The 12,542-nt window shown below is 25.0% G+C and overlaps 1 protein-coding gene across 1 annotated transcript in view; it reads right to left on the minus strand.

Annotated features, from left to right (window-relative positions):
* Positions 1-10,675, minus strand: part of LOC141315877 (protein IWS1 homolog) — a 27,963-nt gene extending 17,288 nt beyond the window's left edge. The window contains exons 1-9 of the mRNA XM_073832718.1: positions 10,274-10,675; positions 7,628-7,685; positions 6,364-6,483; positions 6,232-6,285; positions 6,091-6,149; positions 4,065-4,248; positions 1,026-1,070; positions 840-935; positions 633-707 (exon numbers count right to left, since the gene is read on the minus strand). Coding sequence (XP_073688819.1) covers positions 633-707; positions 840-935; positions 1,026-1,070; positions 4,065-4,248; positions 6,091-6,149; positions 6,232-6,285; positions 6,364-6,483; positions 7,628-7,685; positions 10,274-10,326 — 744 coding nt within the window. The 5' untranslated portion in view covers positions 10,327-10,675. The remainder of the gene's footprint in view (positions 1-632; positions 708-839; positions 936-1,025; positions 1,071-4,064; positions 4,249-6,090; positions 6,150-6,231; positions 6,286-6,363; positions 6,484-7,627; positions 7,686-10,273) is intronic.
* Positions 10,676-12,542: the final 1,867 nt, after the last annotated feature.

The raw sequence follows: 12,542 nt of genomic DNA on the forward strand, positions 1-12,542 counted from the left end.
TTCTATTTTTGTCAAATGTAAAAGCCTTTTAACACCAAAAGCCTCAGGCTTAGAGAAAAGTAAATTGACGTCTGTACAGTAGACCGCAGAAGAAAAAATGTCAACTCTTTAGCAATAAAAAAGGATTATCTTGAGTAATTTTTGCTTATTAGTACGGATGAATTGGATCATCGAAAGTTGGCAGCAAAGATATCGGTTAATAAAATGGGATTAAATACATAAAGGATGTTTGTATTATTTAATATATTTAATTATTGCAGGTTTGCGTTGAATTTCACTGAAGAATACTGCATCTGTTTTTTAGTGAGTGCGATGATTTTTTTTGCATGTTCACATTTATTCTAGAACTAAAGCTCATCTTGAACATCTTGCTCACAATTTCTCTCAACATGAGGACAGGAGAGCTTTTAATCAATAAATGGAGGGGGAAAGTAAATGGCGTTATTTATTTGAAAAAGTAACTCAGATATTTTCTTGTCAATTAAAAAGTAATGCGCTACTTTACTAGTTACTTGGTAAAAATAAATTTTATTATGCAACTTGCATTACTTGTAATGCATTTTCCCCCAACATTGCTCAAAACGAGTTTTTAATGTGTTAATCAGTATTTTATAGCTAAGTTATTCTCTTACCCTCTGCTGAACAAGCAGGTGTGTGTTCTCCAGGTCTTTTCTCTTGGCAGAGCAGTCAGACGACAGCTGAGAGAGCTGCACACAGATATTACTCATAGTTAACTCCAATATACATAAAACATGAGTAATCAAACACTGTGTGGGCATGTAAAGGGTTGATTTTGTGTGTGTGGAGTATAAATAGTGTCTGTTATGTTTATATGTAACCTGTGAGGCCATTGTCTTCATGGTCGGTTCTAGGTCTCTCAGCAAATCAAATCCCTGGTGGAAAAACGTGTACTGAGCGTGAAAATACGAGAAGACCTGAGGGGAAAAAGGACAAAAAGATGCTTTTAAGATAGTTTACAACGCGTTATTGTATTTACAAACCAAGTTTTCTGATTAACAGCTCACCGAATTCAGAATATCCAGCTTCTGTTGGACCTTGAAATTATTTAACTGCAAGAAAAAAATTAAACAAGACATTTCACTCATGTTCTGGGAGAATTTTCTTCCTGATTAAAGAATGAAATGCATAAATAAAATAATAAATGGCTAATTAAAAATAAATAAATAAATGAAAACAAATTATTTACTTGTTATTTTGCTCTGCATGGATAGCTCTTTTTAAAATTCATTAAATAAACTAATAAATACATATTAAAAATGTATAAATAAATACTAAATATTTCATTTCTCAAAAAAAAAAATCTTTTTACTTTGTTCTGAAAAAATTCTCAGGGAAAATCTCTCTCCAGTAAAATAAAACATTTTCCTCATGTTCTGGGGAAATATTCTTACTTATAAAATAATGAAATAAATAAAATACAAAAATAAAAAAAATAAAAAATGCCTAATTTAAAAAAACAAAACAAATTTCTTATTTTTTATTTTGTTCTGCATTAATATCTCGCTAATACTAATTTTAAAAATTCATTTAAAAAATCTAAACATAAATACTAAAAAAATTATTTCTCAAAAACCAAACAAAAATGATCTGAGTAAATTTCTCCCCAGTAAAATAAAACATTTCACTCGTGTTCTGGAGAAAAATTCTTCCTTAGAAAATAATTAATTAAATAAATAAATAAATACAACAATTAAATACATAAATAAATAAATAAAATAATAAATGGCTAATTTAAAGTTATTTACTTTTTATTTTGCTCTGCATGAATATCTCACTAATACAAATTTTAAAAATGCATTAAATAAACAAAAAAAAAAATACATCTAAAAAAATAAAATAAACAAATACTAAATATTGTATGCAAATTTCTTCCCAGTAAAATAAAATAAAATAAATATATATTTTTATTATAAAATTATAAAAACATAATATAAATGTATTAAATCATCATTATCATACAACCACCCAAATTTATATATCATTCAGTATTTAGTGACCTGCCCTGAATTTTCTTAGTCTTAAACACTACAACAGCCTGCTTTCTTTAACCTAGAGGTCAAATTACGATGAAAAACTACAAAATTAGACATTTTTTTAATTCATTAAATAAACAAATAAATAAACACTTAATATTTTATTTATCATTAATAATAACTAAATAAACAATTTTTTTCTTTTTACTTTGTTCTGGAAAAATTCACCCAAGTAAAATAAATTAAATATAATATTTTTTTAAATTCTAAAATTCTAAAAATATAACACAATATGTTCAGGTAACATCAAGATTTTTAGCAAAAATTAGAGCTGATGGTATCAGGTGGAGTTTGAGTGATGTTTAACATGTGCCAGAGTTCAGTATGTCAGTCCAGAGTAAACAGGATCTGAGTCAAACCAAACAATATGAAGCAGCCAATCAGCTTCATTCCTGCAGCTGACATTACTACTGAACCTGCTGAACTCAAAACTTCCTCCAGTCACCCAGAACATTTTTATGCAAAAAACAGATCATGAGCAATCATGAGCTCATTATCATAAGACCGCCCACATTTACATATTCATTCATTTAGCCATTCATTATCCATTATATATATATATATATATATATATATATATATATATATATATATATATATATATATATATATATATATATATATACCCTGAATTTTCTTAGTCTTAAAGGTACAGTAGTATTAACAACAGTCTGCTTAGTTCTACAGGTCAGAAAATTATCATGAAAAACTACAAAAATAAATGTTTTGCTTGACTACGATTATATGTGCGCCAGGGTTATTATAGCTAACTAAAACTAAAACCATAAAAACATTTTTGTCACTGGGAATAAAATATATATATTATCAACCTGCTAAGCTAAATTAGTAAAACATTAAAAATAAAATGGAAATTGAAATGCAAAAATGTTTTTTAAACATATTTATTTTATTTACATTTAGTTTAAGATGATGTACAGCTAAATTACTAAAACATGAAATAAAATTACAATAAAAATGGAAAATACAAAAAAAAAATTATTTATATAATTATTATAAAAACCTTAAACTTATATTTTTCATCTAGTGGCCAAGATAACATTTCTCATTTTAATTTTATCTAACTAAAATAACTAAAACTGAAATAAAAATTAATAAAAACAAACAACAACAACAACAAAAAAAACGAATAAAAAAGGCAAAAACACTAAATTACTAAAACGTTAACAAAAATTTTAATTAAAAAATAAAAATAAAAAATAAAAATTCTGTAGTATTTATTTTTATTTTTTCATCTAGTAGCCAGGATTGACTACAACAATAAAACTGAAATAAAAATGAATAAAAAAAATAATAATAAAATAAAAAAGGCAAAAACACAGAGTTAAATTACTAAAACATGAACTAAAATTACAATAAAAATGCAAAATATAACAATAAAAAATAATTTATTATTTATTTAATTATTATAAAAACCTCAAACTTATTTTTTTCATCTAGTGGCCAAGATAACATTTCTCATTTTAATTTGATCTAACTAAAATAACTAAAACTGAAATAAAAAATTAATAAAAACAAACAACAACAACAAAAAAACGAATAAAAAAGGCAAAAACAATAAATTACTAAAATGTTAACAAAAATTTAATAAAAAAAATAAATAAAATAAAAAATTCTGTAGTATTTATTTTATTTTTTCATATAGAAGCCAGGATTGACTAAAACAATAACACTGAAATAAATATGAATAAAACAAAAAAATAAAATAAAAAAGGCAAAAAAACAGAGTTAAATTACTAAAACGTTAACTAAAATTACAATAAAAATGCAAAATATAACAATAAAAAATTATGTATTTTTTAAATTATGTATTAGATAAAAATGTATTAAAAAAACTAATAAAAAAGGCAAAAGACAGCTAAATAACTAAAACGTTAACTAAAATTACAATAAAAACTAAAAGAAAAAAAGAAAGAAAAAAAGACTATAATAGTCCCTTAGTGATAAGATAACATAATAAAAAATTTGGATTTTAGGGAAAGTTTGAAGTACCTGCAGACAGTAGTCTAGGGCGAAGTGTTGGTAGCATTTGCGTGTGGCGAGCAGCAAGTGAGTGGCTCGTTCAGCGTCAGCGGGTTTATGTCGGCTGACCTGAGCGTTTTTCATAACGGTGGCATCAAGATCGTCTCCGATCCGGACAAACTCACGACGAGTGTCGCGAATCTGCGGCAGAAACCTGTCACAGAACAAACCATTATGCTTTAACCCTTAAAGACCTGCAACATTTTTGGGGCACCTGATGCACCTGTACTTTTCAGGCCTATTCTAGCAGTCAGCATCAGGTGCCACCTATCATTATAAACAGGAGAACTTTAAAGTTTATATCTAGCTAATTTAAAGTCACAATTGCACAATTGTTTCCTAGAAACAATTTCCTGCACAATTGTTTCCTAGAATCCGGGCGCCGCAGCAATGGCTGCCCACTGCTCCGGGTGTGTGTTCACGGTTTGTGTGTGTTCACTACTGTGTGTGTGCACTTGGATGGGTTAAATGCAGAGCACAAATTCCTTGTATGGGTCACCATACTTGGCCTCACTCACCCCCTTTCCTTCCTTTCCTTTCCTAGAATTTTAGGAAAAACACAAGCAACAATTTGGTGTTTTTTACTGTGTACTTAAACAAAAACTCCTTAAGTTTAGATTTTTTTCTTTAGAAATTTGTATTTAGGTGTTTTACACTTCCAAATAAAATTGTCTACATATAACATTTCCCAAACATAGTAATAGCCATATATTACAATATTATTATAGGCGCTGTTCAGTGAAAAACAGGCCTATTTAGTTTATCGACAATATAGACTTGTCCAAAAACATTTCAGGAGTCATAAAGTCATAGCAGAAACAGTGTTATATAACAGCAAAACACAGTTTAAAAAAAAAAAAAAAGTTACTTTTTCAGATAAATATGTGACCCTGGACCACAAAACCAGTCTTAAGTCGCTGGGGTATATTTGTAGCAATAGCCAAAAATACATGGCATGGGTCAAAATTTTTGATTTTTCTTTTATGCCAAAAATAATTAAGAAATTAAGTAAAGTTCATGTTCCATGAAGATTTTTTGTAAAATTCCTACTGTAAACATATCAAAATGTAATTTTTGATTAGTAATATGCATTGTTAAGAACCTAATTTGGACAACTTTAAAGGTGATTTTCTCAGTCTTTTCGATTTTTTTGCATCCTCAGATTTCTGATTTCAAATAGATGTATCTCAGCCAAATATTGTCCTATCCTAACAAACCATACATCAATAGAAAGCTTATTTATTGAGCTTTCATATGATGTATAAATCTCAGTTTTGTCAAATTTTACCTTATGACTGGTTTTGTGGTCCAGGGTCACATATAGTCTTAATCTGAGTATGAACAATGAACACCAACAGTGTAGGAAGTAGTGAAAATGGTCTTGTGCAACAAAAATATAGTCCAAATTATTCACAAACTATAGAAATATACAGAGTGCAAAAGAAAAATTAGTGCAAATAATCTTTACAAAATATATAAGAATTAATTACATGCTATAACAACCAAATAGATCGATTTGAAGGCCGGTTGCCATGCGAAAACCTAAATTTCAGTGCTTTATCCGAGCTGTTTCACCCTTGTTTTTGGTTTGTGTTATGTCTAAGGGCTCTGTCGCGTCTATTTCTGCGCTTTTTCAAAGAGTGCTGTCATGCAAATGTGTTTTTTTGTGTTTAGGGCGCTTTACTTTCACTTTGCGTTTGTTAAAATTTCCAAAGAAACATGATAATTGGTGGTTCAAAAGACCAAAACCTGTGTTTATTGGTTGAATAGATGACAGTTTAAACAAACCAGAGGAACGAAATGCATTGGTTTCAAATTCACTCAATATTACTGAAAAGAGAAGAATGTCTGCATTACGAGACGGCATTCAAATTGGATTAGCGGTTCAAAAGTTATTAAACATTTAAGAACAATAGTTATTTTTAGCCGAGGGGTAGCTGTCTCGGTCTTTGAGGGTCAATGCAGTAAAAGTGTGTGTGCATGTGATGTGACGTACTGTGAAAGCAGGTTTGTGAGCTGCTGGGTAATGGCTCTCTGAGTCTGATCAAACAGCATCTGAAAAGAAAACATCATTTTTAATGCACAAATACATTTTCTGACACTGCACAGGAACAAATGCATTTTAGCACACACTCACCGTCTGAAACTGGATCATTTCCTGCAGGCCCTGGTTGAACTGACGCAGGCAATTCTACAGAAACACAAACAATGAGAGGTCAATATGAGAGGTCTGGTCAAAGAGCTCGACCCATCAGACATCAGTGCTCACCAGAATAACGCTGTCGCTCTTATGATACGCCGTAAACTCGGCCAAGCCGGACAGGAAAAGCTGATTGCAGGAGGTGTAGTTCTGGCCTGCCTCCACCATCTGACTGCACAGTTTCATCACCTGCACAGATGAAATGTGTTTAGTGCATAGATCATGAGAAACAGAACTCAAATAGATGAAATGAACACATGTACATATCAATGTTTGGTGACCAAAAATTTGGAGGTCCAGTCATATTGAGATAATAGGGAGGAAGTACCATAGATATAAGAAATGCAGCTAATTTTACATGAAGAATGAGGCATTTGTGTGTGGAAATGATCATGAAAAAAATATCTAAACTAAAATAAATACATCAGATAAAACATGACTATAATTAAAGTACAATATAAAATCTAATCTAATATATATATATATATATAGAATAAATTAATATTTAGACATATGAGTATAATAAAATATAATATACAAATTAAACTATTATATAATACAAAATATGACTAATAAAATATAAAAATACATAGTAAAGTACACTATACAACAAAACAATAATAAAATATAAAGTGAAATATATAGACTAAAATATCACATAAAACTCTATTAAAGATAAAAAGAATAATATAAAAATATAAACTAATAAAGAATATAATTTAAATAGAATAAGTTTAAATAGAATAATAAAATATAAGCGAAAAATATAAAACAAAGACAGACATGTAATATAAAACATAATAAAATATAAAATACTATAAAACACAACTATAATAAAAAAAAATAAAAAAAAACATGACTATAATAAATAAGTGACCCTGGACCACAAAACCACAAGTAGCACAGTTATATTTGTAGCAATAGCCAAAAATACATTGTATGGATCAAAATTATCGATTTTTCTTTTATGCCAAAAATCATTATGATATAGTAAAGATCATGTTCCATGAATATATTTTGTAAATGACCTACCGTAAATATATCAAAACGTAATATGTGATTAGTGATATGCACTGATAACTTAAAAGGCCATTTTCTCAATATTTAGATTTTTTTGCACCCTCAGATTCCAGATTTTTTTAAATAGTTGTATCTCGGCCAAATAGTCCTTTCCTAACAAACAGTACATCAATGGAAGCTTGTTTATTCGACCCTTATGACTGGTTTTGTGATCCAGGGTCACATATATAATATAAAAACTAACATATGAAACAAAAACCTTAAAAAAAAAATATCACTATTCCTTTAAAGTTTAAACGCTGGTACATCTTACTTTCTCCACACGACTCTCCAGTTCTGCAACATCACTCTCGCATTTATCCAGAGACTGCCTGCAAACACACACACATTTATCTGCATCGGCCCACTTTTCAGCCACAGATTTCATTTCAATTCAAAGTTCATTTGGACAACTTTAAAGGTCATTTTCTCAATATTCTGATTTTTTTGCAACCTTAGTTTCCAGATTTTCAAATAGTTGTATCTGAGCCAAATATTGTCCTGTCCTAACAAACCATACAACAATGAAAAGCTTATTTATTTTAAAAACGGATCATTATGACTCATCTTTATAAGCTTTTTTTATTTACATATCAACATTTTAGGTTCAAATTAATAAAGTAACTGCTCAGCATTTCAAGTCTTTCTCCTTTTGTGTTATTCATAATTTGCAAAACAATAAAAATTTGGATATTAAGTAAAGATCATGTTTCATGAAGATATTTTGTAAATCTCCTACCATAAATATATCAAAACTTACTTTTTGATTGGTATAATAGGATAAAATAAAATAAGTAAAATGACATAAAACAAAGTAAATAAAACTTAAAATAAAATGTAAAATATCATAAAATAAAATCTAAAATAAAATAGAACACAAGAATTTTTTTTAATAAATATGTGAATATTTTTTAATAAATGAAATAAAACAAAAATAACATTAATAAAATAAAATTAAAATTAAACAAAAATAAAAAACAGAGTAGAGTAAAAAAACATGAAAAAATAAAAAAATAAAATAAAATACATAAAATGACATAAAATAACAGCATTTCAAGTCTTTCTCCTTTTGTGTTATTCATAATTTACAAAACAATAAAAAACTAAGACATTAAGTAAAGATCATGTTTCATGAAGATATTTTTAAATCTCTTACCATAAATATATCAAAACTTACTTTTTGATTAGTATAATAGGATTAAATAAAATAAGTAAAATGACGTAAAACAAAATAAATAAAACTTAAAATAAAATGTAAAATATAATAAAATAAAATCTAAAATAAACTAGAACACAAGAATTTTTTTAATAAATATGTGAATATTTTTTAATAAATGAAATAAAACAAAAATAACATTAATAAAATAATAAATAAATAAATAAATAAAATTAAATTAAACAAAAATGAAAAACAGAATAGAGTAAAAAAAAATATAATAAAACATGAAAAAATAAAAAATAAAATAATAAAATAAAATACATAAAATGACAAATGACATCAAGTCTTTCTCCTTTTTGCGTTATTCATCATTTACAGTACAATAAAGAAAAATCTAAAACGATCAAATAAAAACTAAAATATAATGGGATAAAAAAAAATTTAAATGACATGAAACAAAATAAATGAAATTTAAAATAAAATGTAAAATACAATAAAATAAAATTTAAAATAAACTAGAACACAAGAAAAGATTTAAAATAAATAAAAATGTGAATATTTTTTAACATCTTAATAAAATAAAAAAAATTAAATAACAACGAACAAAATGAAACAAAAATGAAAAACAGAATCAAGTAAATAAAATAAAACAATAAAAAATAAATAAATAAATTATAATAAAATAAAAAACATAAAATGACATAAAATCTTACTCCCTTTTGCGTTATTAAAAGAGAATAAAATAAAAAAACATCTAAATTTACAATTTTAACTAAAATCTAAACTACAATAACATTTACAATACAGTAACAAAATCTAAAATTTATAAAAAATCGAAAACAAGATAAAATGAAAACTAAAATATAATAGGATAAAATAAAATAGGTAAAATTACATTAAACAAAATAAATAAAATTTAAAATAAAATGTTAAATAAAATAAAATAGAACACAAGAAAAATAAAGTGAATGTTTTTTAATAAATTAAATAAAACAAAAATACATCTTAAAAAATTCTAAAATAAAATTAAATAAAATGAAACAAAAATGAAAAACAGAATCAAGTAAATAAAATAAAACAAGAAAAACTTAAAAACTAAAATATAATAAAATAAAAAACATAAAATGACATGAAAACTTACTCCTTTTTGCGTTATTCAAATAGAATAAAATAAAAAAACTAAACTGAAATAAAACAAAAATAAAATAACATCTAAATTAAAATTAATAAAAAATCTAAAACAAGATAAAAAAAGGGTAAAATAAAATAAGTAAAATGACATTAAAACAAATTAAATAAATTTTAAAATAAAATGTAAAAAATAAAACAAGAAAAAATTAAATAAATAAAAATGTGAATTTTTTAAATAAATGAAATAAAACAAAAACAACATCTTAATAAAATCTAAAATTAAATTAAATAACAACAAATCAAATGAAACAAAATGAAAAACAGAGTAAAAAAAACAAGAAAAAATAAAACTAAACAAACTAAAATATAATAAAATGCATAAAATAACAGCATTTCAAGTCTTTCTCCTTTTTGTGTTTTCTTTTATTTTATTTTTTCTGCAGTACAAGACTTGCAGCGTGACAAATTAATTATTAATTACACATATATTCTGTAGTAATTGTATTTAAAATGTTGCATAGATAGTTTTAGATGAAGAATAGCACATTATATGTCAACTATACATTTCATAAACTCACTTTATTGGCATTAAGTGCTGTTATATGCACATCATGAATAAGATATTGATACCTGAACGCAGGTGAGTCTCTGATGCACTCCTCAAAGTCCAGTAAAGTGTCCATGTTTCTCTCTGTCCTTATAAACTCAGTGTTTGTAACTCTTTGACTGACTATAAAACATTATCCAGACACGAACGATTCCTGCTTGAGGCCTGGAAGAGCGCTGAAAGCATCACCGCATCTCTGTCTCCGGTGCAGATCATCATCCGTGAGCCGTTATTTCTCTCTCTCTCTCCCTGCCCTCATAAACACTCACTCACTCAAAGACTGACAGGAAACCCGCGCTGCATCACACCCTGCTGATTATGGACAGACACCGGAGTAATACACGCCATTAAATTAATGAAAGCATATAATTAAAGTTCATTGCGATGTATGAGTCAGTGTCGAGCTCCGTTGACAGCTGCGGAGGTGTTTGTTCATGTTGATGCGAATCGCTTTTCCGGTGTCGAAAGTCAAGCCCGTAGAGGATGTCCGGTCCGACATTTTCAAAATAAAAGCATGAAATGTAACATAAAATAAAAGCTATAGCTGGATATATAGATATAAAATGTAAAATACAATAAAATAAAATAGAACACAATAAAAAATTATGTTCATAATTTTTATAAATGCAATAAAAATATCTTAAAATCTAAAATAAAATTTAATATAACAACAAATAAAATAAACATAAGATGAAACAAAAATGAAAAACAGAATAGAGTAAAACAAACAAAAAAAAAAAACATCTAAAATAAATAAAAAATTGAAATAACATTTACGATACAAAAAGAAAATCTAAAACAGGAAATTAAAAAAGGATAAAATAAGTAAAATTACATGAAACAAAATAAAATGAAAAATAAATTGTACAATACAAAACAATAAAATCTAAAAAAAAAAGAACACAATAAAAAAATTAAATACAAATTTAATGTAAATATTTTTTATAAATACAATAAAAATATTTTAAATTTAAATATTACAACAAATAAAATAAACATAAAATTAAACAAAAATGAAAAACAGATTAGAGTAAAAAAAAACACATCTAAAATAAATAAAAAATTAAAATAACATTTACGATACAAAAAGAAAATCTTAAACAGGAAATTAAAAAGGATAAAATAAGTAAAATTACATGAAACAAAAAAAATGAAAAAAATTGTACAATACAAAACAATAAAATCTAAAAAAAGAACACAATAAAAAATTAAATACAAATTTAATGTAAATAATTTTTTTAAATGCAATAAAAATATTTTAAATAAAATTAAATATAACAACAAATAAATTAAATATAAAATTAAACAAAAATGAAAAACAGAAGAGAGTAATAAAAAACAAAAAAAAACATCTAAAATAAATAAAAATTTTAAATAACATTTACGATACAAAAAGAAAATCTAAAACAAGAAATTAAAAAAGGATAATAAGTAAAATTACATGAAACAAAAAAAATGAAAAAAATTTTACAATACAAAACAATAAAATCGAAAAAAAGAACACAATAAAAAAATTAAATACAAATTTAATGTAAATATTTTTTATAAATGCAATAAAAATATTTTAAATTTAAATATTACAACAAATAAAATAAACATAAAATTAAACAAAAATGAAAAACAGAATAGAGTAAAGAAAACACATCTAAAATAAATTAAAAATTAAAATAACACTTACAATACAAAAAGAAAAGCTAAAACAGGAAATTAAAAAAGGATAAAATAAGTAAAATTACATGAAACAAAATAAAATGAAAAATAAATTGTACAATACAAAACAATAAAATCTAAAAAAAGAACACAATAAAAAAAAATTAATACAAATTTAATGTAAATAATTTTTATAAATGCAATAAAAAATATTTTAAATAAAATCTAAAATAAAATTAAATATAACAACAAATAAAATAAACATAAAATGAAACAAAAATGAAAAACAGAATAGAGTAAAAAAAACAACAACATCTAAAATAAATAATAAATTAAAATAACATTTACGATACAAAAAGAAAATCTAAAACAGGAAATTAAAAAAGGATAAAATAAGTAAAATGACATGAAACAAAATAAAATGAAAAATAAATTGTACAATATAAAACAATAAAATCTAAAAAAAAGAACGCAATAAAAAAATTAAATACAAATTTAATGTAAATATTTTTTATAAATGCAATTAAAAATATTTTAAATAAAATCTAAAATAAAATTAAAAATAACAACAAATAAAATAAACATAAAATGAAACATAACAACAAATAAAATAAACATAAAATGAAACAAAAATGAAAAACA

Source organism: Garra rufa, unplaced genomic scaffold (genome assembly GCF_049309525.1).
Source record: "Garra rufa unplaced genomic scaffold, GarRuf1.0 hap1_unplaced_040, whole genome shotgun sequence".
NCBI lineage: Eukaryota > Metazoa > Chordata > Actinopteri > Cypriniformes > Cyprinidae > Garra > Garra rufa.